The sequence below is a fragment of the Theropithecus gelada genome, chromosome 3, assembly GCF_003255815.1.
Source record: "Theropithecus gelada isolate Dixy chromosome 3, Tgel_1.0, whole genome shotgun sequence".
Lineage (NCBI taxonomy): Eukaryota > Metazoa > Chordata > Mammalia > Primates > Cercopithecidae > Theropithecus > Theropithecus gelada.
In genome coordinates this window covers 20588099-20608887 of record NC_037670.1, presented here as the reverse complement: position 1 = coordinate 20608887, position 20789 = coordinate 20588099, and the positions used below count along the sequence as shown (strand labels likewise).

The following is a 20789-nucleotide window of genomic DNA, read 5'->3' as shown; positions in this document are numbered from 1 at the left end:
TCAAGTGGAGTGCAGTGGCTCACACCTGTAATTCCAGCACTTTGGGAGCCTGAGGTAGGTGGATCACCCGAGGACTGGAGTTCCACCTGAGGTCTGGAGTTTCACATAGTGAAACCCCATCTCTACTAAATACATAAAAATTAGCCAGGCATGGTGGTGCACACCTGTAGTCCCAGCTACTTGGGAGGCTGAGGCAGGAGAATTGCTTGAACCCAGGAGGCAGAGGTTGCAGTGAACCTAGATCATGCCACTGCACTCCAGCCTGGGTGACAGAGTGAGACTCTGCCTCAAAAAATAAAAATAAAAATATACAAATAAATAAGTGTCATAATACGCTCACATTTAATGGTGAAATATTGAGACCTTGTCCTCTGAGATGGAGAGTTACACAAGAAGATGCACTAGTACCACATCTGTTCATCATTTGACTTGGGGTCCAAACCAGTGCAATAAAGCCAAAAAAAATAATAGAAGGAACTATTATGCGTAGAGCTGCCACGAACATTCATAGACCAGTCTTTGTGTGGACACACATTTTCATGTATATTTACCTTTATAAGAAACCCTCCAAATGTTCCCCAAAGTGGTTAGACAGTTACGCATTCCCACCAGCACTGTGTGAGAGCTCCTGTTATTCCCCAGCCTTGTGTAAACCTGGTAGTTTCCATTTTAGGTCTTCTGGTGGGTGTGCTGTGGAATCACGTTGTGGTTTTAATTTGCATTTCCCTGATGACTAATGATGTTGTGCATCTTTTCATGTCTATGTATATATCTTCTTTTTGCAAGTATCTTTTTCGATATTTTGCCCATTCTTAAACTAGATGCTTGTTTTCTTATTATTTAAGTATCTATAAAATATTCTGTATATTCTAGATACAAGTCCTTTGTCAGGTATATGTAGAGTGATATACCAGTCTGTGTTTGACCTTATTATGTTCTTTATGGTGTCTTTCAAAGAGCAGAAGTTTTCAACTTTGGTGAAGTCCAGTTCATCAATTTTTTCTTTTGTTGGTTTATTCATTTTATGTCCTAAGAAAACTTTGCAAACTCCAACATAGCAAACATTTTTTTTCTAGATTTTCTTAAGGAGTTTTATAGTTTTAGCATTCACATTTTGAGTTAATTTTTGTATATAATGTGAGGTAAGGGTTGAGGTTCATTTTTCTGCATACCAATATGCAGTTTTCCTGGCACTAATTTTTTTTTTTTTTTCTTGAGACAGGGTCTCATTCTGTCATCTAGGCTGGAGTGCAGTGATGCAATCACAGCTCACTGCAGCCTTGACTTCTTGGACTTAAGACATCATCCCACCACAGCCTCCTAAGTAGCTGAAACTAACACCACCATGGCTTTTTTTTTTTTTTTTTTTTTTGAGATGAAGTCTCACTCTACTGCCCTGGCTGATCCCAAACTCCTGGGCCCAAGTGATCCTCCCACTTTGGCCTCCCAAAGTGCTGAGATTATGGGCATGAGCCTGTAGCACCATTTATCAAAAGCATTATCCTTTCCCCCATTGAATTTCATTGGCATCCTTGTTGAAAATCAATTGATTGTAGGTGTGAATCTTTTTGCACTACCCAGTTGACACACTGACACACCATGGCAACCTGATTTCTAAATGCTTATGACAAAGCAAGAGACAAAACCAGAGGGTTTAGCACTATAGTGATTAAAACAGTGTAGAATGGGCACAAAAAGGGACAAATCAAACAAGAGAGCATAACAGTTAGAAAAAACTAATCCATATGCAGTCACTTGATTTACAATAAGCCTCCTACTGCAATTCATTGGGCAAAGGATGGCCATTTCAATAGAGAAGTAGATGAAAGTTTACCCCTACCTCACACCATACACAGAATGAATTCAAATGGATCATAAAGCTAAATATGAACAGCAAAAGTAGCAAAACTTCTAGAACGAAACATAGGTGATCTTCATCAATGTTAGATCAACAACAATCTCTTGAATAGGATGAAGAAAACTAACCAGAGTTCCTACAAATTGGCAAGAAAAAGCAAACAACCTAGTGAGAAAAAAAAAAAAAAAAGAACAGAATATCTGAACAGGAACTTCCCCAAAGAAGATATTCAAATGGACAATAAGCCTGTGAAATGATGCTCAATATCATTATGCCTCAGGGAAATACAAATGGAAACCACACGGAGATACCACTACACACCACCCCCACCACAGATTGGCTAAAATTAGGGACTGATAATATTAAGTGTGAATGAGGATGTAGAGCTTTGTACAACTGCTTGGCAGCTCCTAATGGAGTTTCACATGCTCTATGATCCAACAACCCCACTCCTAGATGCACACCTAACAGAAATGCATGCACAAGGCACTCAAAGACACATACAAGAACGTCCTCAGCAACATTAGTTACAATAGCAAAACAACTAAAAACTTCCTGAATGCACATCAACAGAGAAACGGATAAATGAATTATGTTATATTTATTTTATTTATTTATTTTTGAGCTGGAGTCTTGCTCTGTCCCAGGCTGAAGTGCAGTGTGGTGCAATCTCCACTCACTGCAACCTCCACCTCCTGGGTTCAAATGATTCTCCTGCCTCACCCTCCTGAGTAGCTGGGATTCCAGGCGTGCACCACCATGCCTGGCTAATTTTTGTATTTTTTAGTAGATACAGGGCTTCAACATGTTGGCCAGGTTGGTCTCCAACTCCTGACCTCAGGTGGTCCACGTCCCCACGCTTGGCCTCCCAAAGTGCTGGGATTACAGGCATGAGCCACCACGCCTGGCCGGTATATTTATTAATCGAATACTACACAGCAGTAACAGTGAACTAACTGTGGCTACAAGCAATAATGTGGATAAATTTTACAGGCATAATTTGAGGAAAAAGAAACTAGACATGATAGAGAATATGCTATATGGTTCTATTTATATGAGGCTCAACAACAAGCACAATTCGTGTACAAGCGATATAGCAGTTTACTTTCTGGGGGAGGGAGGAGATAACTGGAGGAGGCTGGGCTGGGGGCAGATGTGCATCTGAGGTTCTGAGAATGTTCCAGAGCAGGGTTTCTCCACCTTGGCACTACTGACATTTTGTTGAGGAGACTGTCCTGGGCACTGTGACATTTCCGGCCTCTACCCACTAGTGCCAGTACCGCAATGTCCACCCCACCCAGCACCACCACCACCACCTCATTTTGGAAACAAAAATATCTCCAGACATCGCTAAATGTCCCCTCAGGTGGAAGAGGTACAAAATTCCCCTGGCTGCCCTGTTTTATTTTGGGTCGTGGGGGAATTAGGGGTGTGGGTTCATTTATGGAAATTCCTTGAGCTATACACATATGATTCATCAACTTTTCTGTACACATATTAAGCTTTTAAAGTTTTTAAAATAAAAAAACAAGTCAACGAATGACTGAAAGAACCAGTAAGTTTTCCAGCAGAGACAATAGATAAAGTGGGATTTAATGTCTTGTTTGCAGACAAGGAGACTGGGATCTAGGGTGGGTCAGGGCAGGGGACCAGCAGGATCCAGGAGGGAACTCATTCCCTGACTTCTCCTCCCACTTCCTTCCCCCACGCTCTCACGCGTTCTTGCTCCCAAACACTAGACAAGTCCCTGTAGAGGCTGATCCCATGCAGGGGCTCAGTTGGACCTTTAGCCTCGAACCCCATGGAGGAAACAGTTAGGATTGGTGGACGCTGCACCCAGCATCCTGCAAACAGAATTCTGAAAACCGATATCTCATGCAAACAGGATATCAACTTTTGTCAGAAAGATCAAAAAGGGCTTGAGGTTTTTCTTCGCAGCCTCAGCCTTGCCTCTCCCCCTGTTGCTTTATCTCCTCATTTCTGTGTGCAGGCGAGCTTCTTGGCCCACAGGCAGGAAGAGATGGCAGCCGGGGAGACGCAGCTCTACGCCAAGGTCTCCAACAAGCTCAAGGGCCGCAGCACCCCCTTGCTCCTGGAGCCCCTCCTGGCCATGGGCTTCCCGGTGCACACCGCGTGAGTACTGCCCAGAGACCCCGGGGCCCAGCCAGCGGGGCTGGAGCCAGACCCTGCTGCGGCCCCTCGCATGGAGCTGCAGGGGTGGAGGGCACAGCTTCCTGCCAAAGCAGTGCACCTTGCAGGGTGAGACACTGCCTCTGCACAGGGCCCTCCTCTGCTTTTCCTAAATGAGATGATCTTGACCAAGCTTGTCCAACCCACGTGTGGCCCAGGACAGCTTGGAATGCTGCCCAACACAAATTGGTAAACTTTCTTAAAACATTATGAGTTTTGTTTTGTTTTGTTTTGTTTTTTTAGCTCATCAGCTATTATTAGTGTTAGTGTGTGTGTGTATTATCAGTGTTAGTTTATGTGTGGCCGAGGGAGGCAAAAGAATCCCTCTGATGTTCTTGACCTTTTAAAGACTTGCTCCGCTGGCTGAATGGGAGACCCTGAAATGTGTGGAAATCAGAAGCCATGTATTACTCCGGGTGCTCCATTTTGGGGGTCTGGAGGAGCTTGGGGCCTGGTTGTAACCTCTTTGTGTGCAGCTCAGTGACTCTGAAGGTAGCATTTCAAGACGTTCAAACTCTAACATGAAAGGCCCCAAAGCCCGCTGTGTCTCTACCACCAGGACCACCTGTCAGCAGGGCTGTGCTTCCACGCTGCCCAGGGAAAGTCACTTGTCCTCAGGGAGAATCCCCTGAGTGTCTGATAACGAAACAGATGGGTAGGAGACTAGACACAGTGTGAGCGTGACCCTGCTGACCCAAGGGAAAGGCCTGCATGTGGAAGAGCTTAGCCCTCGGAGTTACCACTCTCGGAGAGGGAGGACATGATACCAACATTGGGTTACAGCTTTCATGGCAAACCAGTGCCCTAGATCCGACCCATTCATTTTTTCACATGGAAAAATGTATCATAAACACACTTTTGGTAACTTAGGGTTGGGGAAGGAGCTAAACTTTCCTTCCACACTATAACAAAAGCTTGGCCAAATTGGGTGAAGTAACTTTGAAGCTAGATAAACCCCTTTCTTCTCCCCAAGTCAGTGCTTTGTCGTCACTGTTATGTTCGAGCTAAGTCGGGGGGCTTTGAATGGGGAGTGGGGTCAGGCGTGTGCAGGGCGGCCACCAGGCACCGTCCAGGCAGCACAGACAAGGCAGGTTTCGTCCACTGCTTGCCACCCAGTGCAGGCAGGACACTGGGCCCAGAGAGTGCATTAGTGGCAGGGGTGGGACTCAAACCAGGTCTCCATGCCTTTGAAGGAGTTCACGCTGGATTTTACTACTAAACCTGTAGCATGGACTCCTACTCAAAATTCCTTCCAGTTTAAACATTAAACACATGTTGGAGGAAGAGAAACGTGTATTAATTTTCCCACACCAGAGCACCTCAAAGTAAGGGCCCTGCACCAAGGCTGCCCTGTTCAAACCTCTCCAGGTGGCCACAGCCCCATCAGTACCCGCCCAAATAGCAGCATTGGGCATCACGTGGTGGGCTCCTCATGGATGCCCGCCATTTCCAGTACGCATTCCTGATAAATTACCTTATCTATATTCCATTCTGTTTCATCTGGTCCAGTTCTACCCAATTCAATGGAATGTACGTACGTCCCAGGTTACCGTGATGAATAAGACTCAGCCCTGAGTTCAGGGAGCTTTGGTCTAGCAGGGGAGAGCCGTGCAAGGGGACTGTGCGAGCCGTGACAAGTGCCTGCCTGGGTGCTTTGGGAAGGGCTGTTTCCCAGCGGGGGAGAGGTGTGGGAGGCGAGCCTGGGGATCAGGCCATTTCGCTAAGTGATGCTGCGGCGAAGGAAGCGTTTGTCAGGGAAGCGTGTGTCCCAGCTGGGGGCACTTTCCACAAGGTGGGTCCATTTGCTCTAGGCAGTGGGGAGGGGCAGGCCAGGGAATGGGATTGCAGGAGCAGGCAGAGGTCAGGTCCTCAGCACTGAGACCCCGTGCCAAGGGCTGAAGCAGGTAGCCAGGGAAGGAAAGTGGTGGGGAGGTGTGAGCTGGTCAGCATTGTCCAAAACCACAATGGCAGCACTCAGGGGACAGGCGCCTGGGCACGCGCCAGCTGGAAGTTCAGCATCAGGCCCTCTTCAGAGCACATCCCAAAGATCCTGGGTGTGCAAGGCTACACCCCCCCCCCCTCTGACCCTTTTCCCAAGAATGGGCTACGTGACTTTGTGCCTGTGTCCGCTCTTCTGCAGGCTGAAAGCATTGGCAGCCACGGGGAGGAAGACGGCGGAGGAAGCCTTGGTCTGGTGAGTGCAGCTGCTCCTGTAGACCTGGGGGTGTTTGGACTGAATGCCCTGTGCTCGAGGGCTCCCTCCCACCAGGGTGGACACCAGGAAAAGTCGGGAGCCTCTGGGTGGGATGGGGCCACTGCGGAAGTAAAACAAAATAATCTCCCTGCCTATCCACAGTGCACTGAGGGAGCGGCACAGGGCTTTGGTTAACCATGGAAAGAGATGGAGAGAACTTTTAACAAGGCTTTTTTCACTTACAAATCTGATTCAATCCAATTTGACTGCCAAGAAGTACAGGTTCATGTGCTTTGTTGAGTAAATGGGGAAGACATAATTGTTGTGTTGTGATAAGCACATAAATTAGGGTAATTGTTAGAATAAAGTAAATAATTAGGGTAAAAATGGTAACATCTGGGTTATATATTAGTACTGCTAATATTCAACCTATATGAGTAATTGAAGAGTAGGCTAGGATTTTGCGTCCTTGTGTTTGACTAAGTCCTCCTCAACCGCCTACTACAATGGACAAGATTGAGATAGATAGAAGGATGTTTGTGTTTATTGATAGAAAGATTTGAGACATAATTGACATCTTTGCTGATAGAAATAGCGGCCACCACACTCTGGGGCTGCCTCTGAGGAGAAGGGAGTTTACTGGTGGTCATGAAGCCCTCTAAGGGCGCCAGGTGTGTGGGTCAGGTGAGGCTCTGATTCGAGGTGGCCTCACTAGGTACCAGCTGTGTGAGTGATTCTGCAAGCCACCCGCTGCCATGGGCCTGTTCTCTGCTCTGGGGATGGAGAGGAGGGCCCCCAGTTCTCTAAAACCCTCTCCCGCCTGGATGTGCTGTGGGGAGTCCTTCATCCTCTGCCCTGAGATAGCCACGGGGAAAATCAAACAACAAAAGCCAGGTCCCTGGAGGCTGGAGCCCTCCCCAAAGCAGGAGGCAGTTACTGATCCTGGGCCTCTGAGCGTGCAGCGTTCCCAATGGGATGCTCCTCCTCCTCCAGAAAGTGTGGGCCACCGGCAAAATGGGCAATGCCTTCACAGACCCCACTGAAGCCAGTTGCCAATTTTGCATCAGAAACAAGCCCACTGCTGTGAGGGGCATGGCCAGCACCCGCCCACTGCAACCCAGTCAATAAGACTGGGAAACCCACCAAAAAACAGGGAGGCACTGGGGTCCCCTAGACTCAGTCAAGAGCACCCCAACCTCTCACTGGTAACCAGGGAGGTGGGGCAAATTAAGATATCATTAGGCCAAACAAGGTAACTCCAAGCGTTGATGAGGATGAGGGAAGGGGGGGCCTCACATGTCACTGGTGTCACTGAGAGAGGCAGTGCTGGGTGTCTGCCAACCCTGGCAATGTGCACAGCCCACCAGCCTGCTTGAGGATCTAAGCAGATTCCCTGTAGAAACACAAGGAGCCTAAAGAGACATGTACAAAGATCTTGATTACAGGGTTATTAAATGGTTTTAAAATAAAATAATTTAGATGTTCATCAATGCGGGAATGAACAAGTGCAACATTATATATGTACACGATGAACTATTACATAGCCTTTAATAAATTCACACTGACGAACTTCACTAGACATGTGTGTATCAATGGGGATTAATTGCAAAGACATGGCGGAGGAAAAATGCCAGTTGCAGAATAATTTGAACAACAGCTTATGATTTATGTAAAACAAGTGCTATCTGTAAGTCCATTACTTAACTTTCTGAGAGAAGACAAAGCAGCTTCACCCCGGGGCTGAACCCTGGAAAGGGGGAGGGTAGGAATCACGATGGGGAGGACAGGTAACTTCCTTTGTGATTTTTATTGAAGAGAATATGGTCTTGCATAAGTTCTGTTTCCTTCAGTGATTGAATACTGCTTTCTAAATTGAAAATTATATCACAAGCACTTCGCTGAGTAATTAGAAATTCTTCAAAAGCATGATTTCTCATGAATGCACGATAAATAGATTTGCTATCAGTTATGGAGTTTTTCTTCTTTCTTATTCTAAATAACCCTAAATAAATGTTTCACGTGTAAAGTTTTGCCTATACAGTACTTCGTGCTCTTTCCTCAGGAGAAATTTCTGGAGGTAGAATTATTAGTTCAAAGGGTGTAGGCATTTTAAGACTCTCAATACCTATGGGCAAAGTGCTTCACATAAAAGTTGAAAAGTCCGTCCTTAAGTCCTGCTTCACCTTTGGCACGTTGAGCAGAACTTTTATACTTTTTATTTTAAAAAATCTTTGTTAACTGGACAGACGAGAAAAACGCTGTCTCGGAGCTATTTTATTTTCATTTTTATTGTTAGTGACAAAAAACTCCTATGTTGGGTCATCCGTCATTTTTCCTTTAATTTAAAATAACTGTCTGCCTGAAATCCCAGCTACTCAGGAGGCTGAGGCAGGAAAACCGCTTGAGCCCGGGAGGCGGAGGTTGCAGTGAGCTGAGATCGTGCCACTGCACTCCGGCCTGGGTGACAGAGCAAGGCTCCATCTCAAACATAAAATAAAACAAAATAACAGTCTGAATCTAAAGAAACGTAGTGGCTACCAAAATTTTGTCTAGGTTTTTGGTTTTGGTTTTTATACGTAATTTGAAGTTTGAGGTAAAATACAAATATGAGGTTTTCCCACAAAATTTTCCCACACCATCAAAGAGATGCTGGGCCCACAGATCATTTGAAGACCAGGTTTTGGGTCTTGATGTCAACTTCCTTTCCTTTTTTTCCACCTTTGACTTTGGAATCAGACTAAGGTGGGTCTGAGAGCAGCACGGGCACTGACCAGGTCTGTGCCACACACAGCCCTGCTGCAGGTGCCTCCCACCAGTAGGATGGCTGTGAGATTAATTTATGTCATGAGCATATATGATGTGTTCAGTGTGCCCTATAATTCTGCATTGCTGTCATTGTCATTCTCTTGTGTGTCCTCGAAGGGGAAAAATCTTTTTGTTGTGACAGTGGGTGAAGCCGGCTTGCTCTCTGTTGCAGGCTGCATGATCATGGCAATGACCCTTCCCTAGATGACCCCATCCCCCAGGAGTATGCCCTTTTCCTCTGTCCAACGGGGCCCCTGCTGGAAAAACTTCAAGAGTTCTGGAGAGAGAGCAAGCGCCAGTGTGCAAAGAACAGAGCTCATGAGGTCTTCCCGCATGTGACACTCTGTGACTTCTTCACGGTGAGTCAACCCAGTGTGCCTTCGATGCTCATCATCACCGCAGCTGGAGGCATTTTTCTATGCTAACTAGGCCATGATGGGACAAAGTTGACTTATTTAAATGGGATGGTCTAGAACGGCATCATTAGCTGGCACCTTCATGTGAGCAGTCCTTTATTTTCCTCTTTGCCTTCATCTGGTCAACTCCTATTCATCCTTCAGAACCCAACTCATTTATCCTCTCCCCTTTTTGAGTCTTTTCCAGCTCCCCAGGCAAAAGAAGTTGCCGCCCATTTTCTTGTTCACGTGTCTAGTGGCACTTTTGTATCATATGGGCCATGCGTCTGGTGCAGCACTGCATCCCTCACCAGACCGAGTCCCTCAAGGGAAGGCAGATGCTTCACTCCTCATCTTTGAACCCCCAGAAACTACCACAGCCCCTAAAACAGAGTTGGCCCTTCCAAAATGTGTGATAAGTCAACTCAAGGACAGGTGATTGTTGGCTACTCCCAAATGCAGAACTTTTCCCTGTCTCAGGGACCAGCCCTCTGATTCAGAAAGAAATGGCCCAGTGGGTAGCTTCACGGTGACACAAAATGGCCCCATGGGCAGCTCCACAGGGGCACTGGAAAAGCAAGAAGGATGTGGGGACTGCTCAGGAGAAAATAAGGAGAAGGGAGGGACAGACAGCCACTGCCCTCCTCAGCTCCGCCAGAGGGGCCTGAGGAAGGGCACACCCACTTCCACTACCATGGCCTGGCCCCAACTCTGCTGTTGGCAAACTGATTTGTTCCACCCATTTCAAGGGATTCCATCAGGGCCCAAGGAACCCTCCATTCCAACACCAGGCCCCTCGGTGCTGGATGGAAAGGAGGAATGCAAACCTCTGCAGGTAAAAGATTTCTGGAAGATGTCCCAGGAGAAGCAACACCTTCCAAAGCCTCCAACCACCACCCCAGATTGCCCGAGACTTGCAGGGATTCCCAGAACACAAGACTAAGCCTGGGAAATCCCCAGGCAAACCGAGAGAGTTTTCACCCTACATCGACATCAATGGCACTTGTGACAAGCAGACTCCTTCTGGCTCACCTTCTGGAGCTAACATGGAAAGGCAAGGCAGCCCAAGTTGTGTGACACAGCTCAGAAATCAGGGTAGGCCTTGGCCCCCAGCTCCTTCCCCAGTCCACTGAGGCACAAGCACACACACACACACACACAGACACACACATAGCTCACACACATAGACACACACAGATTGACACAGAGACTTACACATGCACACAGATACACACACATACATGCATACAGACAGATATAGGCACACAGACACACACAGATAGACACAGAGACATACACACGGCACACACAGATATACACACATACACACACAGATAGACACAGAGACATATACATGGCACACACAGATATACACACATACACACACAGATAGACACAGAGACATATACATGGCACACACAGATATACACACATACACACACAGATAGACACAGAGACATATACATGGCACACACAGATATACACACATACACACACAGATAGACACAGAGACATATACATGGCACACACAGATATACACACATACACACACAGATAGACACAGAGACATATACATGGCACACACAGATATACACACATACACACACAGATAGACACAGAGACATATACATGGCACACACAGATATACACACATACACACACAGATAGACACAGAGACATATACATGGCACACGCAGATATACACACATACACACACAGATAGACACAGAGACATACACACGGCACACACAGATATACGCACATACATGCATACAGACATACACAGAGACACACAGATACACACAGACTTACACATATATACATATATACATGGATACAGACATACACAGACACACACAGACACACATACATGTACATAGGTACACATGCACACAGATACACACAGATATACACACACAGGAATACAAAGATACATGCACATAGACACACACAGACACACACAGAGAGGCACAGACACACACACAGAGACACACATTAGATACACACACATACACATGTGCAGACATGTAAGCACCACATACACACATATGCACACAGATACATGCATACACACAGACACACATATAGACATACGCAGACACATAGACACACATAGACATACCCACATGCAGACACACACAGACACACACACACATATAGACATGGGCAGACACACACACACTCACACACCTCCCTCTGTTGTCAGCTCCTCCCAGTCCCTCACCCTGGGTCTGGCCTGGCCATGGTTAGTGGAGCTCCCCTCGCAGCCAGAAGAGTGTAACGGAGACTCACTGTGTACCTTTGATGCTGTAAAATGAAAACACTAATCTTCTGAAGTGTGATATTGATCACAGCTACATTTATAACCTGACTATTCTTGAAAATTACATATCCGAGGCGAAGAAACACAGTGTGAGACGGATTCAGGAATGGACATGGGTTCACTGGGTGGTTTTGTGTTGAGTGCTGTTGAGGGCTGCAGACAAAATAGACAGGGAGGAACGTCAGGCCGGCCTGTCCACAGGGAGATGGAAGCCGCATTAAACACTGTGATCTGGCCTCATATTTGGGTTTGTAAGAAGGACTATGGAAAATTCCAAGGGCAGCCCGGTGCTGGGAAGAGAAGGGATCAGGTCATCTCCCGCCAGGAGGATGTGGTGTCAGGTTTCCCCTGTGGTCTGATGTGGCCAATGGCACTGGGAAGGTCTTCAAGCCCAGGAAGCAGCCTGGCCAGGGCAGTGGGCAACACCAAGCCCAGATGCCAGGAGAGGCTGTGTCTGGCTGGAGGATGGTAGTTGGAGCCCCATGGGCAAGGCTGTCGGGCCAGCACCTGTCGGGCTCTGTGGGCAGGCTGAACCCTTGAGAGGGATTCTCCAGGTGACAGAGAGCCTGCGGCCTCAGGGGTGGGAGTTGCATCAGAAAGAGGGTCCTACAGCCACATGGGGGCCATCACGGAGGCCCGGCCAGGGGCTGTGCAGGCTCAGGTCCTCCAGAGAGCAGACCCCAACGCAGAATTCCAAGTGCAGGAGACGCACAGGGGACAGACTGCTGGTGAAGGCAAAAGAGGAGGAGAGGGTTGGAGGCAGGGCAGAGCCTCAGTCCTTAGAGGAGGCCCCTGTGGAACCTGACTCAGTGCTCAGCCGTGGACAAGACGGCAGCACCACAGCTGGAAGTGCAGCTGAGTCCCCCTCACTACAGGCTCTAAGCAGTGCCTGGGCAGCCCTGGAGTCTTCTAGAAACCTCCAGAAGCCAAGTCATGCAGACCTGAGCAAAGCAGTGGGCCATGGGACTGAGGAAAGGGCCTGGCAGGTGACGAGCACATGCGGTGGAGGGAGGGGATGCAGTTCAAGGACCAGGGGATTTCTAACCTGGGCACCTAAAGGAGACTCCATTCCGCAAAGAAACTTACCTGAAATATTTGAAAAACCGAGGTCCAGGTATAGAACAAATCCATAACCTCAGACACACAGGGACGCAATAAATTATGTTACAGTGCTTTGAACAGAAAAGAATCTCACTTGAATTGCTGCCTGATTGTTATTAATTAAATCAATAGATGACTTCTGATGAGAGGTGTGGAAACACAGGCTCTGTCTCTGTCCCCTTAGTGTGAAGACCAGAGGGTGGAGTGCCTGTACGAGGCACTGAAGAGGGCTGGCGACAGGCTCCTGGGCTCCTTCCCCACGGCCGTGCCCCTGGCTCTCCATTCCTCCATCAGCTACCTCGGCTTCTTCGTCAACGGCAGCCCCGCAGACGTCATCCGGGAATTCGCGATGACCTTCGCCACGGAAGCATCTCTCTTAGCAGGTGGGCAGCCCTGATCAGTGGCAAACACAGGGCCACGTTCACAGCGAGTGAGCTCTGTGCGGCAGGGACGAGCTCCTGGCACATGGATTTCCGTGGGTGGGTTCCAGGGGAGCAGAGCCCAGCAGCAACGGTGGGATGGCTGGGTGGGCTTTCTTCCAGGCTCAGTGGCTGCACCTGTCCTCACCCAGGCACTTCCAGTTCCCACTTCTGGATTTTCAGCCAGGTGTCTGGACATGGCCTTAACCTGAGGCTGAACAATTAAACTAGCGCCTCCCTTCGTGAGCCACTACATCCTTCAAAAATGTAAGCCGTTAGAAAGCTTCCGGACCAGCTTTGGTCTTCTCTTTAGGCGGGAATAACCTTTATTCGCATTATGTGGTTTTTCAAATGCTTGGCTGTATGCCAACAGCCTGGGAAAGTGCCCCAGAAGGGTTTGCCAAGCATCAAGCCTGAGTGGGTGACCGTGATGGGGTTGGAGGCTGGGGCACATAGGGAGTCAGGGCCTCCCCCGCTCGGCCTCGAGTGGGAGACACACAAGTCCTACATGACTTATTTCTGTATTTTCAGTATGAGCTTAGTGCTCTCTCCTTGGCCTCTCCGGGGAAAGATTATGTAGACTCATATTGAGAATCATCAAAATTCCCTTCTCTCCAAACACCAGCCCTGGTCTGGAGACCAAAGCTACCACTGGGGTTTAGTGGAAAGGATTGTGGACTTGATGTCAGAAGACGTGATTTTTTTCTGTGTCCCTGATGAGTGGCGTGACCTTAATCAAGTCATGTCCACTGTCTCTGTCTCTTTTTCTTTCTCTACAAAACAATGAGGGCTCTCACTCTTCAAGAACAATGTTGCCTGAGTCTGTGGCCCATCCCACCATAGTTCCCAGGACACAGAAGGCACTCAGTATTGCCGTGATTTGCCAACTCTAAAATCTGATGAGGTTGCAGTGCCTTGGTGGGAGGGCTCCCCACTTTCTCTCCCCGGGAATGTGTCTGTCTCTGTCCTCAGACATGTATGAAACACAGATCCTGGCCTGTAAATCCATCCATGAATCCTGGGCTTCCACTTAGATGGCAGCTTGTGAGTCTGGAGATCGAATCTGCTGGATAAGTAGAAAGTCACCCCCGGTCTTTGTGGATTAGTCTCCTTTATCAAATGATGGCTCTTTCACACCCAAGCCCTCCCCCAGTGAACCTCACTGGCAGCATCTTAAAAACAGAAAGACTGAGGCTGAAAAGGGTAAAGTGCCTGCCCAGGGCCACTGTGGTGTGTGGAGTGATGTCCCCTAAAAATGTATGTCCACCAGGAACTTCAGAATGTGACCTCAGTTGGGAATAGGGCCTGTGCAGATGCGACTGGTTGGGAGGAGGTCACACAGGATTAGGGTGGGTCCCGGGAAGTGTAGAGGCCGCACAGAGACACGGATGAGTGGCGTGACCTTAATCAAGTCATGTCCACTGTTCTGTCTCAGTCATGTGCTGACTGAGGCAGAGACTGGAGTGATGTAGCCACAAGCCAAGGGATGCCTGGGGCCACCGGAAACTGGAAGAAGCCAGGAAGGACCCTTCCTGGGAGCTTTCAGGGAGAGCACAGCCCTGCCAACACCTTGATTTTGAACCTCTAGTCTCCAGACACAGGAGAAAATAAATGTCTGTTGTTTGAAACCAATCCAGTCCCCTAACCAGGCTGGTGGAGCTGGGACCTGAAGCCAGCTCTGTCCTGCTGCACGCTGCCTGGGTTCATGCTGGGCATCTCCACTTCCTGTGGGAGCCAGCACTGACCTCACATCCACGCCCTGAGCCTCAGCAGGCTCTGTCCTGCCCTTCCATGGCCCATGCCCTATGCCCTCAGCCTGACACTGAGGGGGTAGAAGTCCTCTCTCAGTGATGAGTGACCAGTCACTGCTCTGAAGTGGCCGAGGTCCCTCTTTGGGCAAGTGCATGAGGCACTCTGCCTGCGTTGGCCCTCCCCAGTGAAACATGCCCATAGGCACAAGTCCCCAGAGAGAAGGAAACCGTTCAGAAGTCGGTGTGACTCACTGTGACGTCAGCAACCGGCAGTGGGTCTTTACCAGGCTACACTCACTCACATGGCAAGGCCGTCCTCCCCGACTGCTAAAAACAAAAGTCAGAAAAGGAATTTCCCCACCACCTACACACTCACGCCGCTCTGGGCTGCGCAGCTTCAGTGCTCGGGCTTTCCTAGAGACCGTGGGAGCTTCCCATTTGCCTCTAAAGGCTCACCTCTCACGTGGGAGACAGCAGTGGGCCCCAACTTCGGGGCTCCAGGGAAAGACTTGCATCACCCTTGACCTATTTTAGGGGATGAGCAGATCCTGTTTGTCAGTGCCTTGCCATGGAGTGGGGGAGGGGACCTCTGTGCACTGACCCAGCGTCTCTAGCAGGAAACTTGAAGTTAGGAGGCTGATTTCCCACTGCAGCCTTGGCAAGCAGGCACTGCCGTCCTCCAGCAAATGCTGCTGAAGCAGAAACTGGGCCAGGCCCAGAGGCTCGGTCAAGGTCGCCCTGCAAAAGGGGGCACAGCACGGCTTAAAACTAGGTCTATCCGACACCAAAGTCTGTGCTGTTCCCGTCAAGACACCGACCGCCTCCCTAGGACATAAAATACTTTGTGGCTCCACTGAAATCAGATCCTGGCTGCTTGAGTGATGCCAGCTGCTCTGCCCACTGACCCGAGAGCCCCTTGCAGACCAGGGAGGGCGAGGGCCGCAGGGGCAGAGAACACCCAAAAAGACCTGAGGCTCAGCCACTCCCAGGACTTCCTGCTTCACCAAAACAAGGTGAACCTTAAAGATACTGTGTGGTTTATAGTTTTGTTGCCTAAAGAGTTTTCTTCTTGAAATTAAACAAAAAGCCATTGAACTGGAGCTCGGGCCTGCGAGTCCAGGCCACTGGGTAACGCGCACAGCCCGGGAATGGAGCAGTCGTTACCTCTGTGCATCTGAACCGTGCATTTGGGCAGCTAGCCTGCAAACTGATAGGCCCCCAAGACCCTGAACCCACATCTCCACATCCTCCTCCTTCCTACTTCCTGGAAAAATCTACAGGGATCCAGCCATCTCCTTTATGATGTGAGTTCTGGGCGGGCCGAATGAGCTCTGAGTTCTGACAGCCCTTGCCTTGTTGAGGAAGCACGGAGGTCAGAGGAAGGAGGCATTTAGGTAACGGTGCCCTGGCACCCTCTGTGTTCCCCTGATTTCACAGACTGCTCCGTGAAGCCTTGCACCAAGCAGCTGCATCTGACCTTGGCCCACAAGTTCTACCCCCACCACCAGAGGACGCTGGAGCAGCTGGCCAGAGCCATCCCCCTGGGCCACAGCTGCCAGTGGACAGCTGCACTCTACTCCCGAGACATGCGTTTTGTGCACTACCAGGTAAGAGAGCTGAGCAGGGGCTCAGAAGAAGCATATGAATGGGCTGGGCGTGGTGGCTCACGCCTGTAATCCAAGCACTTTGGGAGGCTGAGGCGGGTGGATCACGAGGTCAGGAGATCGAGACCATCCTGGCTAACATGGTGAAACCCAGTCTCTACTAAAAATACAAAAAATTGGCCGGGCACGGTGGCTCACGCCCATAATCCCAGCACTTTGGGAGGCCAAGGCGGGTGGATCACGAGGTCAGGAGATCGAGACCATCCTGGCTAACACAGTGAAGCCTGGTCTCTACTAAAAATACAAAAACAATTAGCCGGATGTGGTAGCGGGTGCTGTAGTCCCAGTTACTTGGGAGGCTGAGGCAGGAGAATGGCATGAACCTGGGAGGCGGAGCTTGCAGTGAGCCGAGATTGCACCACTGCACCCCAGCCTGGGCAACAGAGCGAGACTCCATCTCAAAAAAAAAAAAACAAAAAAAACATTAGCTGGGCATGGTGGCAGGCACCTGTACTCCCAGCTACTCAGGAGGCTGAGGCAGGAGAATGGCATGCACCCAGGAGGCGGAGCTTGCAGTGAGCCAAGATAGCGCCACTACACTCCAGCCTGGGCAACAGAGCGAGACGTCTCAAAAAAAAAAGAAGCAGATGAATGAACGGCCACTCACCTGACAGCACGTACCCCCTGGAACTCTCCAAGGGAGATATGTTAGTAGCAAGGAAAATTTCTATTGCTTCTCTAAAGACATTCTCTTTCTTGTGCAATTTACAACCAGCATTCTTTTATATGTGAGTTAGAGATGCACAGACATTTTTCAACAAAATAGAAGCATTTCCAATATTAGAAAAGGAAGCCGGATGTGGTGGCTCAAGCCTAAAATCCCAGCACTTTGGGAGGCCGAGGCAAGTGGATCACTTGAGGTCAGGTGTTCAAGACCAGCCTGGGCAACAGGGCAAAACCCTGTCTCTACTAAAAATACAAAAAATTAGCCGGGCGTTGTGGCATGAACCTGTAATCCCAGCTACTTGGGAGGCTGAGGCAGGAGAATCACTCAAACCTGGGAGGTGGAGGTTGCAGTGAGCTGAGATCATGCCATTGCACTCCAGCCTGGGCAACAGAGCGAGGCTGGCCAAAAAAAAAAAAAAAAAAAGGCAGAAAGAAAAGGACTATTTTAAAGATCTATGAATACATGTTTTGCTTATTAATTCTTTTTTATTTATTTATTTTTTACATTTAGGGGCCACGCTAATCTTCTCTGTATGGTTCCAAGTTTAGTTATATGTGCTGCCAAAGTGAGCACAATTCACTTTCAAGAATGATTTGAGTGAAACCTCACTCTGGGACTTCCTGCCTATGAATTGATGGGTTTAGAAACGAAGTGTGCAGCGCTCCTTTCAGACCCAGAGAGCGCATGTGAATGAATCCACCATGTTCTGTATTGTACGAGAAGGTGTCAATAACCTCACACTGAGGAAGGCAGATGTGAAGGTCTGCTTATGCCTTCAGATCTTTTGTAGACAAAAAAGCACCTAGATGGATAGATCCCCTCAAAAAAAAATGTATATATTTTTTATATACATATATATATATATTTTTTTTTTCTGAGAGGAAGTCTAACCCTGTCGCCCAGGGTGAAGTGCAGTGGCGCGATCTGGGCTCACTGCAACCTCTGCCTCCTGGGTTCAAGTTGTTTTCCTGCCTCAGCTTCCCAAGTAGCTGGGACTACAGGTGCCCGCCACCATGCCTGGCTAATTTTTGTATTTTTAGTAGAGACAGGGTTTCACCATATTGACCAGGCTGGTCTCAAACTCCTGAACTTGTGATCCACCCACCTCGGCCTTCCAAAGTGTTGGGATTACAGGCGTGAGCCACCGCGCCTGGCCCCAAAATGTATTTCTAAATCTATCCAAAGAATTCTATGCTGCGTTTCATTATATTCTATGCTATGTATTGCCAGACAAAGCTTTGGACAGCGTCTTGAAGACACAGAACACACTGGAGGGGAAGAAAGCAGGAGGTAGCCGGTGATAGGCCTCCTATTGCTGCCATTTTCCAATGTAAATCTTTGCTCAAGACGTGAATCCCCTTGCCTCTTTTCTAGACCCTGAGAGCCCTATTCCAGTACAAACCCCAGAACGTGGATGAGCTGACGCTAAGTCCTGGCGACTACATCTTTGTGGATCCCACGCAGCAGGACGAAGCCAGCGAGGGCTGGGTGATTGGGATCTCGCAGCGGACGGGCTGCCGGGGCTTCCTGCCGGAAAACTACACGGATCGAGCCAGCGAGTCTGACACGTGGGTTAAGCACAGGTGAGTGCTAGCTCTGGCTGCAGCGCCATCATCTCTGTCTGAGTTACTGTGTGAAAGTGCCCACCTGCAAACAGTGTGCTTCTAGGCCATTCCATTATTGGTAAAATTGCGTTCTCTATGCTGGCAAAATTATTCCTGCAGGTATATAGTAAATATCTTGGTTCATCCGTGGTTTTCTGATGATAACATTCAAAAAAGAATTAATTACTCTGCATTAGAGTAGTTTGAGATGGTAATCCCCAAATTATTGCAAAACACTACTTCCTTATCACAAACATAATAAATTATACTCAGAGGTCCTGAGCTTGGGTTTATGTAGTCTTCTGCTCCATGTATGAACTGTGAAGTCCTAGGGCGTGTTATTAGTTTTCTATGACTGTGTAATAAATTACCACTAAAACAAAGCGCAATTATTATCTTATTGTATTTACGGGTTGAGAGTCAGAGTCCAGCTTCACTGGGTCCTCAGCTCGGGGTCTCAAGGCTGTAATCAAGGTGCCTGCCAGGGCTGGGCTCCCAGCTGAGGCTTCACGCCCTCACCTGAGCATACACAGTTGTTGGTGGAAGTGATTTCCTTGAAGCTGTAGGGCTCCTGGTGAGTCGCTTCTTCATCAGTTGGAGAATCCCTTAATTGTAATGCCTTTAGCATCATCTGGTGAGGCTAAGGATTTTCAGAATGGTTCTTTTTTGTTCAGTGTTCTTCCCTCAATTTATCTCTTTCCTCTCCCGCTTCACTATAAATAACATGAAGAAACCAGGTGATACATTTAACACTTTGTGTGGAAATAGCCTTAGCTGTGTGACCAACATCATCGCTTACAAGTCCTGCTTTCCATGGACAATTTCATTAGACTCTCTGGCACACATGGGAAGGATCCTCCTTGCTCCGATTTCCTGGAACATGCTTCATATTCCTTTCTGAGTTCTCCCCGGAAGATTCACCTTTAGCATCCCTATTTCCACTAGCAATCTGTTCATGGTGATTTGGGCTTTCTCTGCCGTGCTACTCAAAAGTCTCTCAGCCTCTACTCACTGCCAAGTCCCAAAGTTGTTTCCACATTTTAAGTTTGGAAGGTCTCCAACTTAGAATGGTTCAACTTAGGATTTCATAATGGTACAAAAGTGATATGGGTTCAATAGAAACTGTACTTCAGGTGCCCATATGGTCATTCCATGCTACACTTTCAGTCCAACATTTAACGAATTACATGAGATACTCAACACGTGATTATACAATAGGCTTTGTGTTAGATGATTCTGCCCTATCGTAGGCTACTGTAAGTGTGCTGAGCGTGTTTAAGGTAAGCTAGGCCACGCTGTGATGTTCAGTAGGTTAGGTGCATTAAATGCATTTTCAATTTATGATGGGTTTGTTGGAACGTAACCCCATCTGAAGTTGAAGAGCATCCTGTTTGTTAGAACAGCACCCCATTCCTGATACCAAATTTAGTAAAAGTTTAACCAGAGATGCAGAACCAGTCACTTTCATACAATATATAATACATGCAAATATATGTACAGTTGTCCCTTGCATTTGGCAAGGGATTGGTTCCAGGACCCCCACAGATACCCAAATCCTCACGTTCTCAAGTCCCTGATAGAAAACACTGTAGTATTTACATGCAGCTTATACACATCACCCTGGATCCTTTAAATCATCTCTAGAGTACTTATGATACATAACACAATGTAAATGCTATGCAAATGGATGTTATACAGTATTGTTTTTATTTGTATTTTTAAATTGTTGTATTGCTATTTTTTATCAATTAATTTTTTGAATATTTTTGGCCTGCAGTTGGTTGAATCCACAAATGCAGAACCTCCAGATACAAAGGG

The 20789-nt window shown here is 48.1% G+C and overlaps 1 protein-coding gene and 1 pseudogene across 3 annotated transcripts in view; one reads left to right on the top strand and one right to left on the bottom strand.

The window, feature by feature from the left end:
- Positions 1-3752: 3752 nt before the first annotated feature.
- UBASH3A (ubiquitin associated and SH3 domain containing A) overlaps positions 3753-20789 on the top strand; it is a 45344-nt gene continuing 28307 nt past the window's right edge. For all 3 annotated transcript variants that reach the window (XR_003118668.1, XM_025380334.1, XM_025380333.1), the window contains exons 1-6: positions 3753-3991; positions 6189-6242; positions 9220-9406; positions 13051-13249; positions 16474-16643; positions 18742-18950. Coding sequence is in view for 2 of the 3 variants with exons in the window: in XM_025380334.1 (XP_025236119.1) it covers positions 3879-3991; positions 6189-6242; positions 9220-9406; positions 13051-13249; positions 16474-16643; positions 18742-18950 (932 nt within the window). In the remaining variant the exon portion in view is untranslated. The remainder of the gene's footprint in view (positions 3992-6188; positions 6243-9219; positions 9407-13050; positions 13250-16473; positions 16644-18741; positions 18951-20789) is intronic.
- LOC112621904 lies at positions 17844-17940 on the bottom strand (annotated as a pseudogene).